The sequence below is a fragment of the Silene latifolia genome, chromosome 1, assembly GCF_048544455.1.
Source record: "Silene latifolia isolate original U9 population chromosome 1, ASM4854445v1, whole genome shotgun sequence".
NCBI classification, from domain to species: Eukaryota; Viridiplantae; Streptophyta; class Magnoliopsida; order Caryophyllales; family Caryophyllaceae; genus Silene; species Silene latifolia.
Window position 1 is genome coordinate 155,716,389 of NC_133526.1, and position 27,025 is coordinate 155,743,413.

Here is a 27,025-nt window from a genome sequence, read left to right on the forward strand (position 1 = left end):
AGGCATTGTACGGTGATGTACAGGGCCAGGTTATGATTGGCTCCGAACAGGGGGATATCCTCGTCGGAGAAGACGACCAGGTTACTCAGATCAGGGGCGTCTCTCGTAATGTGTGCCACTATTTCTTCTGGGGAAGAGGTGGAGGGCACGGTTAATTTTCCCAAGGCCTGCAGCAAGGCCTGTCGATGCTCAAAAGACGTGGCAATCAGTTGCCAGATAGAGATCTCGGCTTTTGCTTTCTGGAGCTGTTTCAGGATTGAGTTCTCGGGAGCCTTTGGTTGAGTGTCCACTTCCGGGACGACTTGGTCATTCGTTGTTGGAACGACCGCTGGGTTGCTCGGATTCTGATAGGGACGTCCGGACCGGGTGAGATGTCCGATTTCCTTCGTCCGCTTTTCCTTCCCCGGGGTGACATAGACATCCTCAACATCATCCTGCCATATGCCGTTAATTTCAGGGTCTCGAGGATACCTTGGAGAGGTATTCCTCGGTGGGTAGTTCTTGTGGGGAATATTTTTGTGAGGGCGATTTTTATAGGGGTAGTTATTTTGAGGGTAGTTATTTTGAGGGTAGTTATTTTGAGGGTGATTTTCGTGAGGTCTATGCCAGAATGGTCGCGGGAGCAATCCGTCCTGGGGTGGGTAGTTTTGAATGCTTGGGGAAATCTCCCTTGGGAGCGGTGTTGGGGGATTGAAGATGAGTCGACGGTAGGCGTCGTCGAGTCGGGTGATTCGCTCAGAGAGGCTGGCTATGGCCTCTTCAACTTGCTGAAACATAGTGAGCATGGTGGCAGCACTGAACACAAATACTCCGTCTGAAGGATCCTTTTCCAGAACATTCACCTCGTCGTCAATCGACAAGATGAGATGAGAGCAGTCTAGGGTCAGCTCATCGTCAGAGATGGCATGAATTCCCAAGGGATTCGTCTTGTTGTTCGGCTTAGTTGGTGGGGGTATAGGAAAATCTCCCTTCTCAATCATGTCTTGAATGAGGTGCTTGAGTTTGAAGCAATTTTCGGTATCATGCCCTTTCCCTCGATGATACTGGCAGTAGGCGTTGGGGTTCCAAAATCGGGACTTCTTGGCGTCGGTCAGATCCGGGGTGGGCCCGATCGGTTGTAACTTCCCTTGATCCATGAGCCTTTTCAAGGCACTTGCATAAGTCGACCCTATGTTGGTGAACACTCTCTGGGGACGTTCAGTTTTCTTGGCAGATGGTTCGACGAGGTTAACCTCATCAATCTTGTTTGTCTGACCGTAAGGGCAAGATCCGGTTGAGGTGGATCCTTGATAACCCCTGCCCGTGGTCTTTGCTAAGACACCCTTTCGGAGGTCGTCCTCAATACGTGTCCCCAGAATCTGCAGATCTTGAAAAGTTTTGATGTTCTGATACCTCAGTAGGTTGGCATAAACCGGGCGGAGGTTGTTGACAAATTTTTCCACCAGAGTTGATTCACTCGGCTTACTGACCAACTGAGTACTCACCCTCCTCCAACGGGTTAGGAACTCAGTGAATCCTTCGTTGTCGTTTTGGGTTAGCACCTCGAGAGTACGGGTGTTGGCTTGGATCTCGACATTGTCAGCATACTGTTTGGCAAACTCAACTGCGATCTCATCCCAAGTGGTAAGGTTTTTCGGGTCCAAGGAGTAGTACCATTGGCGAGGAATCGGCTCCAGAGAGGATGGGAAGATCCGGGTAAAGAGCTCCTGTTTGACCCCCTTAATGGACATGTAGTCTTTGAAAGCACGGATGTGGTTGAGTGGGTCCTCCACTCCCTTGAACTTAGGCACATCAGTCAGGGTGAAGTTGTCAGGTAACTAGTCCCCAACAGGTTCGAACCTTCGGTTATTTTCAAGGTGGATATTGTTACCCCGGGCTAGGAGTCTGTTCTTCCAAGAGTTTCACCTCTTCTCGATTTCGATCGAGGGTGGGGTATTATGTTCCCCAATTTCCTTGTTCTCCAGGGCGTCGATACGGGTCTCAACGCGATCCAGGGTGACCTTAAGAGCGGTAAGCAGGCTGGCTAGCTGATCAGTTGTGACATCTCTGTTGTTATCATTGTTGTTGTGGTTGACAGACGAAGTTGAAGACGGGGCCATGGCTACGAGGCAGAAAAACGGCTCACATTACAACTCAATTCGACACGGTTCCAAGACTGAACGCAGACAACACAGAGGACGGGACAAAGATCGACTCAACAAGACAGAGTGACTGTGTGTGGTCCCTCAGTGCTGACTCGATTTATGACGTGACGGTGTTTGACCGAACATTTGACACGAGTCCAATCATGACGGCGCGACGCCATTGGACGGGTCTCGTGGTGAGACGACTCATAAGTAAAGACCCATAAGTACGTTTGCTTTGACTCGATAGACACGAGGCGGAATTGGAATGGTGGACTGAAGTTTTCGAAAAAAGAAATTTTCAAAAAGATTCATTTGTCGCTTAAATTGACAGTTTCCGAAGATAGAAATCTCCGCAAGTCGATCAGTTGAAAAGGGTTGCCTTAAGTTTATTTGCAAAAGACGGTTTGAGTTTGAGTCGGCTTGGAAAATAGTGTGTTGCTTCCCAAGACGGTTTTTAAAATTCAAAATTGTATGTTTTGAAAATCGAGTTTGAAATGTTTGAAAAGGTCTCGGGGACGGTGTATGGTCCTCGGGATCCGGAAAGTGTCTCGAGGAAAGGGTGTGTGCTTTTCTCGGGTTTTGAAAGGAAGCCATTGTCGGCGCGAAACGGGTTAAAATCCGTGTCTAGACGCGGCGATTATAACGGCGTAAAAAGGTGATTTGAAATGGTTATACAAAACCGGGTTTGAAAATCGTCATCACGACGGCCTAGAAAGGCGTGTTGAAATGGTTATACAAAACCGGGTTTGAAAATCGTCATTACGACGGCCTAGAAAGGCGTGTTGAAATGGTTATACAAAACCGGGTTTGAAAATCGTCACTACGACGGCCTAGAAAGGTGTGTTGAAATGATTATACAAAACCGGGTTTGAAAATCGTCATTACGACGGCCTAGAAAGGCGTGTTGAAATGGTTATACAAAACCGGGTTTGAAAATCGTCATTACGACGGCCTAGAAAGGCGTGTTGAAATGGTTATACAAAACCGGGTTTGAAAATCGTCATTTCGACGGCCTAGAAAGGCGTGCATCGGTCGGCGAAAGACCGAGGTTTGAAATGGCCATTATAACGGCGCGAAAAGGGTGTTTTTGAAAGTTTGAAAATGACACGGAAGGACATATGATCAGATAGCACATAAGCACTCACAGTTCATTATATTATGCATCATGCTGACACGGGTTTTGGCTTATAAGGGTGGGTTACACACCAAGCAATCAAACCCCAATTTGCGAGAGGGATACCAATCCAAACAAAATGTGTAAGGAGGGTGCCCTAACCTCGTGCTCGAAAGTGATGAAAGCTCTTTGACGAAACATATATGTGTAACGTCAATGGTATGCTTGACTCAATCGGGATTCGAAACGCGGGGATGAGAAAACTCACGCCGACGAAACAAGCCAATTGGTCGAAAAAGGTTAGGTTGTGGGCCCGGACAAGGAAACCAAGACATCTTTCGAGTCTCACCATCTAGGGATCACAAAGACGTAAGTGTCCTAGTTTTCCCCAGCGGAGTCGCCAATCTGTGGACATGGGCCACGTCTCGGTCTGTGGATTTGGGCCACCTACCAATCCGTAGTCACGGGCCACCTGCACACCAAGCCAATCTGTGGACATGCAGCGGTCTTTTGAAAGCCACGCTCGGCGGCGTAAGGGTGCTTTCGACAGGATCGTTTTAGATCGGTCGATTTCGTCTCGGTAAGGGTCTCGAAATGATTAGAGATGTTCAGAGTCGCCACCAAGCATTTGTGGGATGCCTGGAACCCGTTCGAATTCCACTTTATACCTCGGTCAAATCGAAGCACAAAGCAGCGTTTGACATAGGTACTAAAGATAAGGAAATCGTCCCTCTTTAGCATCCTATCTCTAGAATGACTCTCGTACGCCCTGGATAAGGTCGTCCACTATCCAAAGTTTCTGAGTAAGAGATGAAGGTACGTATTGGGAAGCCCTTTAATCGGACACCCAATCCCGCCCGCGTTAGCGGCCTCTCTTGATCGATCTTGGTTGGTTGAATGCAAAAGTTGATAAAACGGTTTAAATGCATGAATGCGCATCCAATAATTTAAACCTAACATGTGAGAGCTTTCTAAGTTGGTTGATTTAATCCAAGTATCAAGTATAAGATGTCGAGTTGGATTAATGGTTGATTTGCATGCAAGACGGAAATTAAACATCCATTTACCGTATTAGGTTTAGGGTGCATAACATGATCCATTTGTCTTAGTAAGGCATTTTGCAAATATGGTTTGAATAATCGAATAGTCATCTGATCCGTCCTATATCCGGGCTAACCGGAGTCGGGATCGTCCTAGACTAATCTTTGGAAGGAATGGCCCTGTACCAGACGGCTATAAGAGGCGCGAGCCAGCCGGCGGTGTAAGGGGCCTCCCTCTGGTTTTGAAAATGAGAAATGGAGAGCCTGTTTAGGTGCGGGTTAGCCAACGGTTGTATGCCGTGTTCTGACTATTTAGAAAACGTTATAAAACGTGTTGAAAATGGTTATTTGAACTCGGTTTGATTTGAAAGGGTCGTTTAGACCGCATTTGTTGATTTGAAGAACTAGACTCGAATAATCATCATTATTTGATAATATTCGGTGTCGGGTTCGATTTGACAAACTTGACATGAATAGTTTTGAAAAATGATTATGGACTAATTGTTTTAAGTCCATTTTGAATGTAATTAGTCGATACTCGTCATCGTACCCGGGTTAAAGTCCGGCATGGTATGTAGAACCAAGGATGATTTTGTGTTGGTGACTAATATATTTGTTTGAAAATGTAAAGAAATGAAATAAAAGGCTTTAAAATATCTTCTAAATGTCATTAACCAAATATTATCACCGAAACACGGATTTAACCGTCATGGTATGAAGAACCAAGGGTGAAAAATGCTTTATGGTTAAAACATGTGAAATGAAACAAAAAGGTTTCGAAAATACTTGAAATGGTAAAAACCGATTACAAATATGAAAAATGGATTAAGGGAAATGACGAGAACAAACACGGTTGATTTCTTGTCTGAATACCCCATTTAGGCGTGAGCCAGTTGGCGACCTAAGGGGCTTCGCCTCGGACAAAAATCGATTTTGGCTCGTTTATTCCATGTTTTGGTTCATGTTATGCATGTTTTAGCATGTTAGAGTCATGAAACAAATGAAAACATAATAAAAGAGGATTTTTACACCCTCATACTTACATGTTTGGTTATGGCGAGTGACCGACGTAAGTGTAACAACTCGTTTGATCGGAAAAAAACTCGGTTTAAAACCGTTTTGGTAAGTAAAAGAGTGTTTTAAAAGTTTAGTGATGGTGTAGTGGTCAAAGTGGTCGGTCAAGTGATTTAATGCACGATGACGGTGCCAAACAATGTGTAAGGCTCGTGTTTACAATCGGTAGGTCGTAAATACGCGTCAGATTGTGACTTAAGAAGTCGAGTCGAGAATTTTAAGGGAGAAAAGAGGGGGCGGACACTCGCGTAAGTCTCAAATGGGTGGCATTTGAGGGGTATTTATAAGAGAATGAGTGGTTGTGTGAGTTTTGAGCGACGTGGCCCCTTGGGCTGCTCAAAGAGGCGCGAGCCACGTCGCGGGTCTTCGAGCTGTGTTGTCGCTTTCACAGCAAACGCAATCATGATTTGTTCTATCCTAGGATTTTTAGTCATATGTTTGGTACTTGACCAAACATAAATCCAGGAAATCTTAGCATAGAAGGTTTGAAATGTTTTGGTTTTTGTGGTTGACTCGGTTTGACTCGTTGTTGGAGTCGGGATTTGAATTTTTGAGGCGGTTTTTGGTACGGTGTCGATTTTGACTCTAGTTAGTGTCATTGCGACCCCGTCGTCATGCATTAAACACTCCAGGTATTTTTGAAATGTTTTGAGATGTTTTATTTTCGAAATCGTTTTAAGTTTTCCGACGTAAAGTTGTACACAAACTGTCGATCAAACGCTGCGATTCCAAAACATGTTGTAGTCCGATAATCATCGGGTGTTTGTTGGAGTCTCAGCAGATACCGGGTATCTACACACTCCATGACCCTGACGCGCAGAATTACAACGAGACTAAGAAGCCCATATGTAATTAGGTTTTTAGGAAATAAGAGTTGCGTGGTATCTTATATATAACGTGACTATGATTCTGAAATACTACGGTTTTATGAGTCTCTGGGTACTCTATCGAGTAGGCCTTACTCCGTCGAGTAAGGGTGTGTTGCGTTTTATAAATAGTTTCTGACCTGTTGGGTACTCGATCGAGTAACGTAGATACTCGATCGAGTAAGGGGGCACTCGATCGAGTACCTCAGCTACTCGATCGAGTAGCCGGTTTACGGGGGATGATTTCTCGGGTTTTGTTGATAATGCGATTAAGTATATAATTACTTCCGTCACTTTTCTTTAAACACTTTTAAAACCTAATTGCTTTCAAAAAGAGAAATCAAACTACGTTCTTCGCATCAATCGCATTGTTGGCAAATCCCGGAGCTTGGAAGGTCGGATTTTACCTTTCTTTATACCGTTGTGATCCTTGCGTCGAGGGTAAGATCTACGTACCATTTTTATAGTGCTTCGTTAAAGTTGGTTAAACCCTAATATTGGGATTTGGGGGTTTTGTTGTATTTTGTGATTGGTAGTGATTATATGTTTGTATGTTAGGAGGGGGATTCGTAGAGGAAGCTTTTTATATCAGCTGTGAGATCGTCTGATTGTTGTGCTTTCCAGGTAGGGTTTCCCTACTCAGTATTAGTCCCATAATGCATTGTTGGTGTTGTGTGACTGTTGATTGTTATCGTATTCGTATTGAGATGGTTGTTGATTGATTGTTGTTTGATGGTTGTGATTGTTTGTCTCTGGTTCTTGAGATGCGTTCTCGGCTGAGTGGAGTCACTTGCGGGAGTGGCTTCACGCCCTAGTTTCGCCCTCCGTGGAACCCGCCACGGGAGGGGATGTGCACATTAATGGGACAGGGTTATCGCTCGGTATGATGAGCGGGGATTTGGTGGGTACGGCTGCGGTCCCCCACTGGCAGGGCTGGTCCAGTGGACAGTCGGTGACAGAGATTGATTGGAGTGGGTTGATTGTGTGTGATAGTTGAGCTGTTTGTTTACTGTGTTGTTGGTTTATATAAATTGTGTGATTAGTACTGACCCCGTTTAATGTTTTAAAAATAGTGGTGATCCATTCGGGGATGGTGAGCAGTTATTGAGCAGGTATGAGTCGAGTTACTGGGATAGCTGGGATGTGCCACCGTCTGATGATAGAAGTCTTCCGCTGTAACTTTAGTAGTTTAATAAACATTTCATTTAGCTGATTAGACAGTTGGTTTGAGAACTTGTATTCGTATTTGGATTTGGTTTTGGATTGTAACCTTTCACTAAAGTTATACTTCTAAAGTACGTTTCGTTATTGTCTATTTGATTACCATTGCCTCGGGTAACCGAGATGGTAGCATCCTTATACCTGAGTGGTCCTGGTAAGGCACTTGGAGTATGGGGGTGTTACAAAATGGTATCAGAGCGACGATCCTGAAACCTGTAACCAATGAATCTAATGAACATAGGGAGTCAATTAAAATGAACCCGGGGTAAAGGTTGTAGGAGCTAATGCAAAGGCTTGGGAGACGTCCTAAAGTCGCGAACTCGCCCTACAATTTTGAACCGGTCACATGGGGGGTATATGTCAAGGTCGTATGTGATGTTTGTTAGTTTGTATGTGAATGTGATGATGTATGCTGTAATTGTTGGATGCTGGGAGTAGAAGGCTGAGTTTGTGCATGAAAGGTTGGTGAAGTATATAGAATAGTTGTTTGAACAAGAAGCATGTTGGATGTTTACTATGTGGCGTTTGATAATATGATATAGTTGTTTTGTTGATCATATGAAAAGCTTGGTAGAATTGCATGCTTAACTATATTATATGTCGAGTTTATAAAGTTGCATAGAATATGTTGGGATATGTGAGATAACATGCGGGTAGTATATACGAGTCAGCATGACTCGATCGAGTAAGGGGGTACTCGATCGAGTAGGTGAGGTACTCGGTCGAGTGGGTCTGACTCGATCGAGTGGGTATTTGGCGTTTTTACAACCAGAATAGTGGTTTTGGGTACTCGATCGAGTACATAGGGCACTCGATCGAGTAGGGGGTCACTCGATCGAGTAGGCTACTCGGTCGAGTATGTTAGAGATCAGAAGGTCTGTTTGGGGTCTGATGTCGAGGCACTCGATCGAGTATGGTGGGCACTCGATTGAGTAGCCTCTACTCGATTGAGTAGGTTTAGGCACTCGATCGAGTGTGTTCTGGGCAGTCCGCCTTCGTGTTTTGAGGTTTTAGTGCGTATGTTTATATCTACCCTTTCTTATATATTTTCAAGATGCCGCCCAAGAGAAACGCTTTGTATGCGAGAGCTGAGACCATGAACATAGATGATATCGTTAAGATGTTGGAGCATCAGGATGCTCTTACGTAGGCCTTAAAGAAAGTGGGAAAGGACAAGGAGGTTGATCACTCTAAGATCAGCCTTTATATAGCGAGGTTTAACCCAAAAGAGTACAAGGGAACCGGGGAACCAAACCTTCTTGACAACTGGCATCGTGAGATGGAGAACATACTAGACTTGGTTCACTGTCCTGATGAGATGAGAGTAGAATAAGTTGCGTTCTACCTGAGGGAAGCAGCTGGCGAGTGGTGGGAAGGTGAAGGTGAGTGCTAGGGAGATGTATGCGAACCAGGGCTTACCTGCTATACCTTGGGAAGAGTTTCGGAGGGCTATGAGGAAAGAGTTTGTACCGGAACATGTGAGGAGTAAGCTGAGAGAGGAGTTTGATGGGTTTAAGATGACATCTGACATGTCTGTTGCTGAGTACTACAAGCAGTTTAATGAGAAGTCTAGGTATGCTGAGGATGTGGGTTTGAGTGAGGAGAACCTGGCGCTGAGGTTTGAGAAGGGGTTGACCCCTAAGATCATGGATAAGCTACCTGTGGGAGTCCTTACTGACGTTAAGGAAGCTTATGAGAGGGCTGGGAGAACTGAGAGGTTGGTGGAGATGGCTCAGGAGAGAGTGGTTTTTGAGAAAAGAAAGGCTGAGAGTGAGGGTGGTGACCAATCTAGTCATAATAAAGGCAACCACAATCAAGCTAGAGGGTTTTCTTCTGGGTCAGGGTTCAGTGCTGGGGCTTCCTTTGGGCGTGGCCGTGTGAGTAGTAGTGGTAGTTGGGGGATGACCTGTTATGGCTGTGGCGGTGTAGGCCACAAGAGACATGAGTGCACGAGTATGCCTGGAGCTTTTCAGGGATCGGCTCGGGGGAGCTTTTCTCAGGGACCTGCACAGAGTTATGCGAGCAATAGACCGTCAGGTCATGGTCTAACCGGGAAGTCGAGCTATCGGGGGGAGGTAACCGCAATGGCGGTAATTCTTATCAGAAACCAGCTACGAACAACAACAACAACAATCAGGGGTCGGGTGCTAAGCCGATTACATCAGCCAAGATCTTGTCCGGAAGGTGGACAAGACCGATGGAAAGTCATTTATGATGGACAAGAAAGCGGTGAGGATGATGCACATGTTATCACTGGTACTTTTCTTGTTAACGGTATTCATACCTTTGTTTTGTTTGATTCGGGGGCGTCTCAGTCGTTTGTATCTACGAGTCATGTTAAACGGTTGGGTTTGAGGGTATATGCGTCTGTAAGTGAGAAAGTTTTTATACCTTCGGGTGAGTCTGTACCATGTGGGAGGTTGTATAGAGATGTGTCTATGATAGTTGGGCAAGTTGATCTACCTGTAGACTTACTAGAGTTTCCTTTTGACGGTTTTGAGATGATAGTCGGGATGGATTGGTTGAGAAAGTATAAAGCTAAGATAGACTGTCATCAAAAGAAAGTGTCTTTGAGAGGTCTTAAGGGTGTTAGTGTGTCTTATCGTGGGTTTGTGGTCAAACCCAAAGTTAAGTTGATTGCAGCAGTCACCTTGAAGTCTTATCTAAGGAAGGGATGCCCTTTGATCTTGTGCCATGTGAGAGATGACCGGATAGAGAGTCCAACAGTTGATCAGATACCAGTGGTGGGAGAGTTTTCTGATGTTTTTCCAGAGGAGATTCCGGGGTTGCCACCAAAGAGGGAGATAGATTTCACAGTTGAGTTGAAACCGGGGACGGGGCCAATCTTTAAGGCACCGTACCAGATGGGTTCTAAGGAGATGGAGGAGCTCAGGAAACAGTTAGATGATCTGATAGAGAAGGGATACATTAGATCTAGTGTATCACCGTGGGGAGCACCAGTCCTTTTTGTGAAGAAGAAAGATGGGAGTTTGAGGTTGTGTATAGACTACAGAGAGTTTAACCGAGTGACGGTGAAGAATAAGTATCCTTTGCCAAGGATAGATGACCTGTTTGATCAGTTGAGTGGTGCATCAGTCTTTTCCAAGATTGATTTGAGGTCGAGGTACCATCAGGTGAAGATTAGAGAGGTGGACATACCAAAGACAACTTTCACGTCGAGGTATGGCCATTATGAGTATGTGGTAATGACGTTTGGGTTATCTAATGCACCGACTGTGTTTATGGATTTGATGAACAGAATCTTCAGACAATTTTTGGACAAGTTTGTGGTGGTGTTTATCGATGACATCTTAGTCTACTCCAAGACTAAGGAGGAGCATGAGGAGCATCTGAGGATTGTGTTGCAGACTTTGAGGGAGCATGAGTTATATGCTAAGCTGTCCAAGTGTGAGTTCTGGTTAGAGAAAGTTGCTTTTCTGGGGCACGTGATCTCTAAGGAGGGAGTAGCTGTGGATCCGGCAAAGATTGAGGCAGTGACAAAGTGGGAAGCACCAAAGAATGTTGCTGAGATCAGGAGTTTCTTGGGTTTAGCTGGATACTACAGACGGTTCGTGAAAGATTTCTCCAAGATAGCTAGACCTATGACAGCTTTGATGAGGAAAGAGAACAGGTTTCGTTGGGATGAGAGTTGTGAGACGGCGTTCCAAACATTAAAGGAGCGTTTGACCACAGCTCCTATCTTAGCATTGCCTGAAGGGATCGAGAACTTTGAGGTTTATACAGATACCTCAAAGAATGGGTTGGGATGTGTGTTGATGCAGAACGGTAAGGTGATTGCCTATGCTTCTAGGCAATTGAAGCCGTATGAGGAGAACTACCCTACACATGATCTAGAGTTGGGTGAAGTGGTGTTTGCTCTCAAGATTTGGAGACATTACCTTTATGGGGCAACCTTTAAGGTATTTTCGGATCACAAGAGTCTCAAGTACATCTTCACTCAAAAAGAGTTGCACATGAGACAGAGGTGGTGGATGGAGCTGATTGGCGATTATGACATGGATATTATCTACCATGAAGGGAAAGCCAATGTTATTGCAGATGCTTTGAGTAGGAAGAGTGTACATTCCTTGTGTACAGCTCTATCTTTGATGAGGTTGAGAGATGAGGTGGGGAAGTTTGGGATACATATGATGCAGAGAGGGGATGCCGTGGGAGATTTGACAGTACAGCCTGATCTTTATGATGATATTCGAGGTAAACAGGCGTTGGATCCTAAGATGGTCGAGTGGAGAGCTGTAGTAGAGAAAGGGACAGTGTCTCGATTCTCTATTCATACAGATGGTAGTTTGAGGTTTGATGGTAGGTGGTGTGTCCCTAATGATGAGGAGCTGAAAAAGATTATCATGACAGAGGCACATTGTACACCATATTCAGTACATCCAAGTCGTGACAAGCTGTACAAGGACTTGAAGAACACGTTTTGGTGGCCTGGGATGAAGAAAGAAACAGCTGAGTTTGTGGCCCGTTGTTTGACATGCCAGAGAGTTAAAGGGGAACAGCGACGACCACAAGGTAAGATTCAGTCTTTAGAGGTACCTGAGTGGAAGTGGGAGTCCATTTCTATGGATTTTATCGTGGGTTTGGTGAAGAGTCAACAGGGTAACAACATGATATGGGTAATAGTGGATCGACTGACCAAGTCAGCTCACTTTGTGCCAATGAAAGATACATGGACTAAAGCACAATTAGCTATGGCTTATCGGAAGAATGTGCTTAAGTTACATGGAGTCCCTAAGGACATAGTATCTGACAGAGATGCGAGATTTATCTCACGGTTTTGGAAAGAGTTGCAGGAATCTTTGGGAACAACTTTGAAGATGAGTACAACATTTCATCCTGCGACAGACGGCCAGACTGAGAGAACAATCAAGACTCTTGAGGATATGTTACGAGCTTGTGTGATGGACTTTGGTAGTAGCTGGGAACAGAGGTTGGATTTGATAGAGTTTTCTTACAACAACAACTATCACACTAGTATTGGCATGGCACCGTTTGAGGCTTTATATGGGAGGAGATATAGAAGTCCGATCTGTTGGGACGACAACGCTGAGACAGTGGTTCTAGGACCAGAGATGGTACATGAGATGGTTGAACAGATTAAGATGATCAGGGAACGGATGAGAGCATCTCAGGATAGGCAAAAGAGTTATGCAGATCTACATCGCCGGGATATAGAGTTTCAGGTTGGGGATAAGGTTCTTCTGAAAGTGTCTCCTATGCGTGGGGTTGTGAGATTTGGGAAGAAAGGCAAGCTGAGTCAGAAGTTCATCGGACCTTATGAGATCTTAGAGCGGGTTGGAGAGGTTGCATATCGTCTGGCTTTACCAGATGCGTTAGAGAGAGTGCATGATGTGTTCCATGTATCTCAGCTGCGGAAGTATGTGAGTGACCCGTCACATGTGTTAGAGGCAGAGAGCTTGGAGCTAGATGAGTCCTTATCATATCTTGAGGTACCTAAGCAGATTCTTGACCGGAAGGTTAGGAAGACTAGGAGTGGTGAGACAGTTTTGCTTAAGATCCTTTGGTTTAACCACGAGACTGAGGAAGCTACATGAGAGGCAGACAAGGCCATGAGAGAGCGTTACCCTTTCCTTTTTGATCATGTATATATGGTTACGGGGACGTAACCTTATTTCTTTTAGGGGGGTAGGAGATGATCGCAAAGAGTTTTTATACCCTTTTTATGTTGTGTCGGTATGGTTGTTGTCGTTGAGTCGGGTTGATTTTGGGTTAGTAACATGTTTTATGCTGAGTTATGTTTTGGTTCTGGAGTCGGGAGTGTTGTGGTGTGTCTTTGTTTTCTTGTGGTTTGAACTTCGGGGACGAAGTTCTTTTTAAGGAGGGAAGACTGTAATACTACGGTTTTATGAGTCTCTGGGTACTCTATCGAGTAGGCCTTACTCCGTCGAGTAAGGGTGTGTTGCATTTTATAAATAGTTTCTGACCTGTTGGGTACTCGATCGAGTAACATAGATACTCGATCGAGTAAGGGGGCACTCGATCGAGTACCTCAGCTACTCGATCGAGTAGCCGGTTTACGGGGGATGATTTCTCGGGTTTTGTTAATAATGCGATTAAGTATATAATTACTTCCGTCACTTTTCCTTAAACACTTTTAAAACCTAATTGCTTTCAAAAAGAGAAATCAAACTACGTTCTTCGCATCAATCGCATTGTTGGCAAATCCCGGAGCTTGGAAGGTCGGATTTTACCTTTCTTTATACCATTGTGATCCTTGCGTCGAGGGTAAGATCTACGTACCGTTTTTATAGTGTTTCGTTAAAGTTGGTTAAACCCTAATATTGGGATTTGGGGGTTTTGTTATATTTTGTGATTGGTAGTGATTATATGTTTGTATGTTAGGAGGAGGATTCGTAGAGGAAGCTTTTTGATATCAACTGTGAGATCGTCTGATTGTTGTGCTTTCCAGGTAGGGTTTCCCTACTCAGTATTAGTCCCATAATGCATTGTTGGTGTTGTGTGACTGTTGATTGTTATCGTATTCGTATTGAGACGGTTGTTGATTGATTGTTGTTTGATGGTTGTGATTGTTTGTCTCTGGTTCTCGAGATGCGTTCTCGGCTGAGTAGAGTCACTTGCGGGAGTGGCTTCACGCCCTAGTTTCGCCCTCTGTGGAACCCGCCACGGGAGGGGATGTGCACATTAATGGGACAGGGTTATCGCTCGGTATGATGAGCGAGGATTTGGTGGGTACGGCTGCGGTCCCCCACTGGCAGGGCTGGTCCAGTGGACAGTCGGTGACAGAGATTGATTAGAGTGGGTTGATTGTGTGTAATCGTTGAGCTGTTTGTTTACTGTGTTGTTGGTTTATATAAATTGTGTGATTAGTACTGACCCCGTTTAATGTTTTAAAAACTGTGGTGATCCATTCGGGGATGGTGAGCAGTTATTGAGCAGGTATGAGTCGAGTTACTTGGATAGCTGGGATGTGCCACCGTCTGATGATAGAAGTCTTCCGCTGTAACTTTAGTAGTTTAATAAACATTTCATTTAGCTGATTAGACAGTTGGTTTGAGAACTTGTATTCGTATTTGGATTTGGTTTTGGATAGTAACCTTTCACTAAAGTTATACTTCTAAAGTACGTTTCGTTATTGTCTATTTGATTATCATTGCCTCGGGTAACCGAGATGGTAGCATCCTTATTCCTGAGTGGTCCTGGTAAGGCACTTGAAGTATGGGGGTGTTACAGATTCAGTTTGAGGCATCGGATATTAGAGACATTAGGTCTCGATTTTAGCATAGTTTACATTCAATTCAAATACTTTAGTTTCTCAATAAAGTTCGTTATTTTGCATCTGGATTTCCTTTCCGCCTTCAGTTTCGGTATTTCTCAATCATAATTTCAGTGTTTAAGTTTATTATCTTCGTAGTTAGAATTGCTAGATTAGTTCCCTTAAGCCCTAATTTTCTTTATTGCGAATTTACTGTTAAATCGTTTTAATCATGCTTTCGTTTACTGTTTTAATTGCTTTCGTAGTTGTAGTTAGAATTATTATGAGTAGCTAAATACCATTTGCTAAGATGTAGGGGAGCTATAGCGTAGATGGCATTAGAATAGGTGACCCCGCATTAGGGCTTGGTCGATCGACTGGCTTCTCTGGTCGACCGACTGAGCCAGTTTGTCGATCGACTGGGGTAGCTGGTCGATCGACCGACTTCGTGTCTGATTAGCATCGTATAATTCGTTAAGTGCAATATTTAACAATGAGACCGAGAGGAGACTTGTTAGATGCTTAGTTTTGACCAACCCGTAGATCGAAAGATAGGAAAAGGCATTAATTAATGAGTTGAGACGACTAAATTGCTGAGATCGAGAGATAATGTAATTTAGGCTTTAGGAATCACTTTTCGGGGCGAGAGCTAGTATTAGTGAGACTTAGGGACTGGTAGCATAGGCCGAAAGAAGCTACTAGTTAACTTGGACCGAGAGGACTTGTTTTACCCATCCTACACGACTGTATTTCGGACTTACCTAAGATTATGTGCCATCGCAGCTATAGTGAACCGACCGTCTTAGCATTTCTTTTATCGTTGTTTACATCTTTTGCTACTATTATTTGTTTATTTAGTTTATGTTATTAGATTTAGTTATAATTGACATCAAAACCCCCCTCACTGTTACCGTTAGACTAAAATTAAAAGCAACTATAATCTCCCTACCTCCCTGCGGATCGACCCTGTTACCACTAGCTTCTGTTAGTTCTAATAGGTTTTATAAATACTATTTTTGGTGCACACGACGACAGGCATCAAATTTTGGCGCCGTTGCCGGAGAGGCAGCGCTAATTTTTAGTTGTTTTTAATTTTAGCTTATTTGGTCTCAGGGAACATCAGTTCCTTGAGACAGTTTTACGTTTCTTGTAGTTTTCTCTTATCTGCAGGTTATTTCGGTCCTGATGGATATCGATATAGTTGCAAGAATAGCTGCCCTAAGCTCCAGAATCGGTAATTATGAGACGCAGCAAGCTTTTCAGAGAATACAGACGGAGAATTATGTCTCCAGTTCTCCCTTCTTGTGTAGAAGATGTGGTGTAGAGGGACATATAGCTGATAACTGTATTAGCCCTACGGATTCGATGCTTGCTTTCCGACAATATAAGCAAGCCAAAGCATATTATTACACTCCTACTTCACAGCATCAACCATACATGCCGCCTTTTGAGATTCAGCCGCCTATTCCGCAGCAACAACAACCGTCAAATAACGAGGTTGCGGAGATGAAAGCTGTAATGCAAAAGTTGATAGCTGAATTTGCTAAGAGTAGTGAAGAATATGCAGCATCAACTAAGTCGATACAGTCTCGAATAGCCGAACTTTCCTTTCAGCAAAATCAACACATGGATCCTGTGTGTGCTATGCGTCTCCGGAGTGGGTCTACCCTTGATGGGCCCACTATGGTGGAAGACGGTTCTGAAAAGATGGTTGAAAAAGGGAAGAAAAATAAAGTCGAGAAGAAGGCAATCAGCAGGTGTATCGGTCGATCAACCGACCACACTAGTCGATCGACCAGCTACAGTGCAGCACCAGTACCTAACTCTGAGGATGTCAGTCGATCGACCGACCCCAACGGTCGATCGACTGACAACGCTGTTGATGTGGTCAATGGTTCATATTTGAGACGATCTGAAGAGGGTTTGATCTACAACAAAGACAAGGTGATCGATTTTCGGCCCAAGTCCACTAATGCTGGGATGAGAGATACTGAGGAGAGGGCTAAGTTATTTTTGCAAGCCCCATATCCAGAGAGGCTGGTACCAACGAAGGATGAGGTATATTTTGAAAAATTTTAAAAGGTCATTCATAGTCTTAGTGTGCAAGTACCTTTGCTTGAGTTGGTAAATCAACTTGGACCGAGAGGACTTGTTTTACCCATCCTACACGACTGTATTTCGGACTTACCTAGGATTATGTGCCATCGCAGCTATAGTGAACCGACCGTCTTAGCATTTCTTTTATCGTTGTTTACATCTTTTGCTACTATTATTTGTTTATTTAGTTTATGTTATTAGATTTAGTTATAATTCACATCAAAACCCCCCTCACTGTTACCGTTAGACTAAAATTAAAAGCAACTATAATCTCCCTACCTCCCTGCGGATCGACCCTGTTACCACTAGCTTCTGTTAGTTCTAGTAGGTTTTATAAATATTATTTTTGGTGCACACAACGACAGGCATCAGGAGCATTGGGAGGTGAGCTCGACTTGGGCCATAGTTGCTGTCTAGATCACTTAGTTGACTTATACAACTTTATTTATGTAATTTCCGCGGCGTACTATATTGTAATGTTAAGGTTTTAATTTAATCGGTTGGCAATGTAATAAAACCATTATTTTAGTTAATGTTATTAAAGTACTTTGGTTTGTTTCAATTTGTATCATTTACCTCGGGCAACCGAGATGGTAACAGTCCTATTTATTGGGAATGTCTTGCTAAAGGCTCCTAAATAAATGGGGGGTGTTATAAAGTGGTATCAAAGCAAAACGATCTTCAGGCCTAACCAATGAATTTAATAATGAATATAAGATGTGTCTAATAAAATGAACCCGGGTAGAAACTGTTATGAGCCCTTTTGGCTTAGGATGAGAAGGTACCGTCACTCCGAACCCCGGCCATTCCAGTTGTGAACCGGTTACCTTGAGAGATATTGAAGAGTGAGGTAATTTAAAATGAATATTGTTTATTTTCTTAGGAGTCATTGTTGCCTTGGGTGTGTATTATTTTGGTTGATGAGCGAGGTTACGAGACATACCCTTAATTTTAAAGAGAGTGGAATGGATGAAATGAGGATTTGATGATTAAATTGTTTTTTTATCATAAGCATGAAGTAATTCTGAATTGATATTGATTATTTGATTGGATGATTATAGTAGTATCATGTCTAGCGATATGCGGTTATGTGAATCCCGAAACCATGCTATTTACAATATTATTAAATGATTGAATTTGTGATAGGGATAATTTAGAATAGATGCTTAGTCATGTGTGTGAAGTATGTTGACCAAATTATGTTGATACAAGTATAGGAGGGTGATAATACGGCCTTATGGCCTAGTAAAAAGAAATGTAGAAGTCGAACCTTATTTGTCAGATTTTACCCCTATTTGATTTAGTTGCCATTTGACCTCTGTTTATCGTATAAAGTTGAAATTTTTATGAGTGATAACCTAGTGAGTTAGCTTTCTAATGTCGTTGGTCTAATGTTTAAATATTTTACGGTTTGGGAGAAATAAATATTTTAGTGGACAGTGGTTGGAATATTCCTGTACAGTTAAGTTTTCGACAAACGATTTTGTAAAATTTCTCATTTAATTTGTACTTAAGATATTTGACTAATTCCAACTCCACTGTTTAAACGATTCAAATATGTTTTCAAATTGATAAGCCACGTATCAAAATAATGTTTTGACAATTAATGGTGATTTTTACAAGTTGACCCAAGTTTTTGACAAATTGCTGATCGGTTTCTGTTTGGACCAACTGGATTGTAAAAATCTTTATAAAATGGTTGTTCGAGATTTGGACTCGATTATTTTTCTCATATTTCTAAAACTCCTTATATTTTCTGGAAAGTATAAAAACTCAATGTAGAACGTAATGGTTATTTAAGGGTGATTTTTGAAAGTTACAGCTTAACTTTAATTTCTGAAAATGCGAGTTTTACCAAAAGTTTAATATAAATGTTTTATTAGTTCTTAACCTATGATAGTTGGGAGGTGGGAGTGATGATAGGAGGACCTAGGGAGGGGTAAGAAAGGATATAATTGACCACACCTTATCTTTGTAAGTATAGAATATTTAAAATGTTAAGCCATCTTTACTCGGGTAGAAACTGATGTTGTCTTGTTTTACTTTTATAAAACCATGCCTCCAAAGAGATCTAAACCTACACCCTCTACCATGTCCCAAGAGGAGATTGACCGTTTGATATCTATGAATGAGGCTTTGACTGCGGCACTGAAGGCTAAGGGGTCAGTACAGGATCCAGCAAAGATGAGTGCTAATATTGTGAGGCATAACCCGACGAAATATGACGGATTAGGTGAACCATCTTTACTTGGGGATTGACATAGGGAGTTTGACAATCTTTTTGAGTTACTGGGTTGTCCTGCGGAGCTACAGGTAGATCAAGCTACTTACAATTTGAGGGGAACAACGAGCTTGTGGTGGAATCGTAGTAAGGAGGTGTTAAGGGAAGCTTGGAGGGAGAGTGATGAACCGTTTATCACTTGGAAGGGTTTCAAGGAGACTATGAGAGCTGTATTTGTACCAGAACATATTAAGAGTAAGATGAGAGCTGAATTTGATTCTTTCAAGATGACTGAGGAGATGACAGTAGAGGCTTATTATAACATGTTTATGGAATTGTCAGAATATGTAGCTAATTTGAATTTTAGTGATGAAATGTTGGCACTCAGATTTGAAAAGGGCTAAACAACCACTATTAAGAAGAGGCTTGCAGCTGGTCAGCCAAGTACCATGGATGATGTTTATCAGCGAGCTGGGCACGCAGAGAGGATTGCAGATATGTTAAAGGAAGAGAAGAGGGAGAAGGAGGAAAAGAAGGGGAAGGGTGAGAAGAGGAAGGTAGAAATTACAACTGAGAGTGCAGGAGGCAGTAAGAAGTAGGCTGTGGGTCAATCCCAATCATATTTTTCGAGTGGAGGGTGGTCTAGTGGAGCTAGTAATGTGAATTGTTTCAGGTGTGGGAAGCTGGGATATAGGAGGTTTGAGTGTAGGGTAAATTTGGAGAGGCAAGGAAGTGGTATTGGAAATGGGAATCAGAATGGGGGTTACTATACTCCTATGTCAGGTTATGGGAGTAATCAAAAGACTGGGGGTCGGAGCAATCAGGTGAATTTTAATAATAGCTACAATAGAAGCTACAATACTAGGCAAGGCAAAGGAGTTGATCAGAGTAATGGTGGAAAGACATTTGGAACAGCTAGCACCGTACAAGGGAGTGGGGAGAAGAGTAACTAGGGTTTATTAGGAGGAGTGGAGTCTTATCATTTATAAGTATTTAAGTTGTTAGTAGTTTTAATAAAGTAATAGTAGTTCCGAAACTTCGGGACGAAGTTTATTTTTAGGGAGGTAGAATGTGACACCTCATGTTTTAAGTTTATTTTGTGATACATTTTTGTGTTTTGAGTTAATTTTGTGATACATTTTGATAAGTATGATATGGTTTGATAATGATTAAGAAAGTTAATTGTGTTGCAATGATAGTGAGTTGAAATTGCATTCAGATGTGTTGATGGTTTCATAAGACTTTCGTAGCATTTTGGGTGAACTTCGGCACGAAGTTCATTTTAAGGGAGGAATATTGTAATACCCCGTAATTTGATAAGTATTTATATTAATAATTTACGCATTTTAAATAACTAATTATAATAAGTTCATAATTTATAATCGCGAATAAGACGGAATAATATATAATATAATAGAACAATAAGTGAGTCGGGAAGTGGTGATGGACCGTGTTGCCTTGGGTATCGTTCTCGGGATTTTTTATTTTTGAGTAATGATACTAATATTACTAATTGTATTTTCTAATAATTACAGTAATTAGGTAATAAGTTTCCTAATTAATGTTCTATACATCTAAACCTAGACTATATATATACAAAGAAGTCTGAAAATAATTGATAGAAAGAAGAAGGAAGGGATTAAAGGAGGAAAGACGGAATTAAGCTTGCAATCGATTAAGAGGTAAGATCGCTTTACACAACTAGTTAACCTAGCAAACTACTTGTCTTAACCGTGTAATCTGACCACCATAGGGCCAACATATGACTTCAACCTTGATCCTAGTATAACCGTGAACCAAGTTGGACCACCATGAGACCTTGTTGACCGACATTGACCAACCAGGGCTGGGAACAAGGGATGGTTGTCGTGATGGTTAGGTGTTTGTGCCGAGAGTTTAAACTTGGGTTTGAACCCTATAATGGATGAGTCTTGACCTGGGCATGGTTGGGTTATGATAGGGCGGTTGAGTTGGTCTTGGGGGAGGTGTAGGTGTGGTGGCAGGTGGTGGTTGGTGACGGTGGTGGCGGCAAAATAGAGGAAAACAGGGGTGTTATCGTGGCTATTTTAAGACGGACACTATGGTTGTTTTTGCGATTGTACCGGGGAAAGGGGACCACCTATGGAGTCACCGTGGGACGGTGGTGCCAACGGTGGTGGTTATAGGCGGTAGTGGTGGCTGTGGTGGTAGTGGCGAGGGGTTCTTTACACGGTGTTGAGGGTGGAGGACTTGGTTGTTGATGTCGGGTTTAGAGAGGTAGTTAAGGCGTGAGTGATTGGGTTGCTGGTGGTTATGGGCACGGTGGAGGATGATGGTGAACTATAGTGGTTGTGGTGGTCATCGTAGGTAATAGCTTGAACGCGGTGTTTGTTGATGTCGGGTTTTCGGTAATGGTGATGTTATGCTTGTGGGTGCTAGGGCATGAGTTTAGGGGCGGTTGGAGGCGGTTGAAGCTGGTGTTTGGGGCGTGATTGGGTGGCTGGAAGTGAAGGCTCACGGTGGGGCAGGTGTCAGAGGTGTTTGTGTCGGGTTTGGGTGTAATAAAACTGGTTGTTTGGGGGTGTATGTGTGGGTGTTGGTGATGGGTGTTACACGGGTAATGGGGGGAGTTATCATGGGTTACATGGGTGTAGTGGGTTAAAGAGTTGACTTGTTTAAATTTTAAAGATGGGTTTTACGTAATGATAATTCGTACGGAAATAATTAATGTAAATGAATTATATTGGATTAAATTATAATAATGTATTAAATAATTAATAATTAAATTATAAATAATTATTTATGTTAGGTGACAGAATTGTTGAGAAGCTTTAATTGGATTTCGACTTATTGGATTGCGGTATACGGAGTATTTGTTTGCCAGGTAGGATAACGATTCTACTGGACCTATTAATTGTGTATCTTCTTATTTAATTGGATGTTGTGTTAATTGAATTGAACTGTTTTGATGATTGGATTATACATATCTTGTATATTGTGATTGGAAGGGGGTTGTATTGGATATTATTGAGACGGTGTGGTAGGTAGCCATTGTTGTTGCTACAATTGGTTTGATGATGAGTTGGATATCAGATTTAGCCTGATTGAGGTAGACATCATGGTAAGAGCCTTCGGGTGATGTTATATAAACTTACTGGCTGAGGTAGGCATCATGGTAAGAGCCTTCGGGTGATGTATTATAAACTTACTGGCAGACACCGTTTAATACCTTCGTGGTGGTGTGTTGGGAGAATAGTTGACTTGGCATTTGTGCTTGAATCTTTTTACTATTTATATTATCTGTCTCGAGATTGTTATCCTACTCAACCTCGTGGTTGACAGTGTATTCGTGAACACCTGTGATGAACCATAATGGGGAGCAGATTTGACAGGTACTAAAGATTAGCTGACTTGAGAGCATTGGGACGTGAGCTCGACTTGGGCCATAGTTGCTGTCTAGATCACTTAGTTGACTTATACAACTTTATTTATGTAATTTCCGCTTCGTAGTATATTGTAATGTTAAGGTTTAAATTTAATCTGTTGGCAATGTAATAAAACCATTATTTCAGTTAAAGTTATTAAAGTACTTTGGTTTGTTTTAATTTATATCATTTACCTCGGGCAACCGAGATGGTAACAGTCCTATTTATTGGGAATGTCTTGCTAAAGGTTCCTAAATAAATGGGGGTGTTACATAAACTTTAACTAGTAATAAAAAGTTTTTAAAATTTCATAATTTTCGCTTAAATTTATTTGTTATATTTTCCGCATTATCGTGGGGTGTCACAGTGTCGGTAGATCCAAGTAAAATTGAAGTTGTGTCCAAATAGGAGAGACAAAAGAATGTGGGTGATATTAGAAGCTTTCTGGGGTTGGCTGGCTATTATGAGAGGTTTGTAAAAGACTTCTAAAAAATAGCTGAGCTTTTGACTACTTTGATGAGGAAGGAAAATAGATTCAAGTGGGATGAGTTGTGAGAAGGCATTCCTAACCTTTGAGGAGCGTCTGACTACAGCTCCTATTCTTGTCTTGCCTGAAGGGAGTGAGAATTTCGAAGTTTACACCGATGCCTCGAAGAATGGTTTAGGCCTTGGGATGTGTGTTGATACAGAATGAGAAGATTATTGCTTATGCCTCAAGACAGTTGAAGCCATATGAGGAGAATTATCCTACTCACGATTTGGAGCTGGGAGCCGTGATATTTGCATTAAAATTGTGGCGCCCTTATCTTTATGGAGCTACTTTTAAGATATTTTCTGATCACAAGACCTTGAAGTATATATATATATACCCAGAAAGTGTTGAATATGAGACAGAGACGATGGGTTGAGCTAATTAGAGATTACGACATGGAGATAGTATATCATGAAGGGAAGGCGAATGTAGTGACAGATGCACTAAGTATGAAGTTTGTCCATGCTTTATGCACTGTTATGTCAAGGGTGAAATTGCATGAAGATGTGAAGATGTATGATTCGAAAGGGTGATTCAATTGGGGATTTGACCATAGAGCCCGAGTTATATGCTGAGATCAAGGAGAAGCAGAAAGACGATCCTAGAATTGAAAAGTGGCGCGCGGCTGTGGACACTAAGGTTGTTTCCAAGTTTGAGATTTATTCTGATGACGGTCATAGATTTGCTGGAAGATAGTATACCTGATGATGAGGAATTAAAAAGAAAGATGATCACCGAAGCTCATTCTACACCTTATTCTATTCATCCTGGAGGAGACAAATTGTATAATGATATGAAAAAGACTTTTTGGTGGCCAAGGATGAAGAAGGAGATAGCTGAGTTTGTTGCAAGATGCTTGATATATCAAAGGGAAAAGGGTGAGCACAAGAGACCACAAGGCAAAGTTCAATCTTTAGATGTGTCAGAATGGAAGTGGGAGAGCATTTTCGTGGATTTTATTGTTGGTTTGCCAAAAACTTAGAAAATGCATAATATGATATGGGTGATTGTGGATAGATTAAGTATGTCAGCATACTTAATCCCAATGAAAGATACGTGGAGTAAGGCGGAGTTAGTTAAGGCTTATATCAAGTATGTGGTGAAGCTTCATGGTGTGCCTAAAGTTATTATTTCTAATTGTGATTCGAGGTGTATACCTAAGTTCTGGCAGGAGTTGCAATCTTTGATGGGGACTCAGTTGAAGATGAGTACAACATTTCATCCAGTTATAGATAGTCAAACTGAGAGGACTATTCAGACACTGAAGGATATGTTGAGAGCTTGTGTGATGGATTTTGGCGGATCATGGGAGAAGAGATTGGATTTGATTGAGTTTTCTTATAATAATAGTTATCATGCTAGCATTAGCATGACACCTTTTGAGGCATTGTATGGGAGAAAGTGTAAGAGTCCAGTTTGTTGGGATGACATAGCAGATGCAGTAGTGTTGAGACCTTAAATGATTTAGGAAATGGTGGAGCAAGTACAGGTTATTCGACAAAAGATGAGAGCTGTGCAGGATAGACAGAAGAGTTATACTGGTTTGAAGAGAAGTGAGATAGAGTTTGAGATAGGAGACAAAGTGTTACTAAAAGTACTATCTCCTATGAAGGGTGTGATGAGGTTTGGGAAGAAAGGTAAGCCGAGTCAGAAGTTCATTGGACCATATGAGATTTTAGACAGAGTTGGAGAGGTAGCTTATCGATTAGCACTACCTCCAGCTTTCGACAGAATTCATAATGTATTTCGTGTTTCACAACTGCGGAAGTATGTGAGTGATCCTACTCATGTGTTAGAGCCTGAGCATGTGGAGATAGATGAGCAGATGTCATATGTTAAAATGCCTAAGGAGATATTGGACAGAAAAGTAAGAAAGACTAGGAATGGAGAGACAGCTTTAGTGAAGGTTTTATGGACTAATCATAATGTGCAGCAAGCTACATGGGAAGCTGAAGCTGCTATGAGGGACAAGTACTCTAATCTTTTTGTTAATTTAGTTGGTTACGAGGACGTAACTTTTTTTTGGGGGGATATGATGTAACACCTCATATTTTTTTGCATTCTTGATGATAAGTTTAATAATTAGAGTGTGTTTTAGCTGTTAATAATAAGTTGGGGATTGGTTTTATTCGGCTATTGTTGAGTACTTTGAGTGAACTTCGGGACTATGTTCTATTTAAAGGGGGAAGACTGTAATACCCCCTATTTTAGTAGCATTTATAATGGCTTTTAATGAATTAATTATTACATTTATAACTTATAATAAAAATAAGAAGAAATAATAGAATAAATAGAATTAAATAATAAATAATGGTTGAGTCGGGATTTTACTTGTGGTCGTGTTGACCATGTGTCACTTGGTCAAAGCTAATAATAATAATAGTAATATTTGTAAGGTAATAATAATAATAATAATAATAATAATAATAATAATAATAATAATAATAATAATAATAATAATAATAATAATAATAATAATAATAATATTACTACTACTAATAATAATAATACAAATAATACTACTACTACTAATAATAATAATAACACTAATAATAATAATAATAATAATAATAATAATAAGAAGAAGAAGAAGAAGAAGAAGAATAAGAATACTACTACTACTACTACTACTACTACTACTAATAATAATAATAATAATAATAATAATAATAATAATAATAATAATACTAATAAAACTACTACTACTACTACTACTACTAATAATAATAATAATAATAATAATAATAATAATAATAATAATAATAATAATAATAATAATAATAATACTAATACTAATAATAATACTAATATTACTACTACTAATAATAATAATACAAATAATAATACTACTACTAATAATAATAACATTAATAATAATAATAATAATAATAATAATAATAATAATAAGAAGAATAAGAATAAGAATAATACTACTACTACTACTACTACTACTACTACTACTACTACTAATAATAATAATAATAATAATAATAATAATAATACTAATAATAATACTACTAATACTAATAAAACTACTAATAATAATAATAATAATAATAATAATAATAATAATAATAATAATAATAATAATAATAATAATAATAATAATGTGGACGCGGGCCCACGGGGTCGCTTGGGAACAAGCGTTTGCATTTGTGGAGTCGCTACCAATTTATTGTGGAAAATTGGAAACCGTTCCAATACTTCGCGTCATGTCAAGACACAAAGTAGTGACATAGACACTAAGAACTCGTTACCCTTAGCATTCTATGTCTAGAATGACTCTCGTGGATGCCAATGAACACGGATGTTCACAGAGATCTGGAGTAAGGGGTGAGGGTACGTATTAGGAAACTCTTTTGATCGAACACCTAATCCCGCCCACCTCGATAGCGGCCTCTACTAATGATTAAGGAAAATCATCTATACTTGATATGTTGTCGGTTATATGCATGCAATGCAACATCCAATAAATTAATCCTAACATGTGAAAATTAACTAAGTCGGTGAAACATGTAATTTAGCATACAATAGGTCGAAGTAAGGATTTAAGGTTGATTACTTGTGAAAACATACAAACAAACGATAATAAAGAATACGAGAAAATACAATAATTGAAAATTACAATAATTACATCGATTTGGTTGATTTACGTCGAAAATACATTTAAAACGGATATTTTGAGAAAAGAAAAGAGAAAATAAATTAACGAACAGATTAATGGTGATAATACGGGTAATATTTGATTAATACGTAAACTAATAAACTAGGTCAAAGCAACAATGGAAGTTCAGGGACAGAACTCAACCCGGAAAAGGCGCAGCGAGCTGCGTCCCTTGGAAGAGGCGCAGTGGTCACTGCGTCTGTTCCTGAGGTGAGTTCTGGCTGTGAAGCCGGGACTGCATATTGTTAATGTTCGTTGGTGATGTAATGCTCGATTAATAATATTCGACTCAAGTGAAAGTGATTTAACGGATTATTTACATATAAAAAGGTCATAAAAACAATAAAAAGGACGGACTCGAATTAATTACAACAAATTAAAGACTAATTATAAGATTAATTATGAATTAAA

The 27,025-nt window shown here is 41.0% G+C and overlaps 1 protein-coding gene across 1 annotated transcript; it reads left to right on the forward strand.

Annotated features, from left to right (window-relative positions):
* The first annotated feature begins 24,421 nt into the window (after window positions 1-24,421).
* Window positions 24,422-24,991, forward strand: LOC141658851 (uncharacterized). Its single transcript, XM_074465629.1, has 2 exons — window positions 24,422-24,587; window positions 24,630-24,991. The coding sequence occupies exons 1-2, from the start codon at window positions 24,422-24,424 to the stop codon at window positions 24,989-24,991; spliced, it is 528 nt and encodes a 175-aa protein (XP_074321730.1).
* Window positions 24,992-27,025: the final 2,034 nt, after the last annotated feature.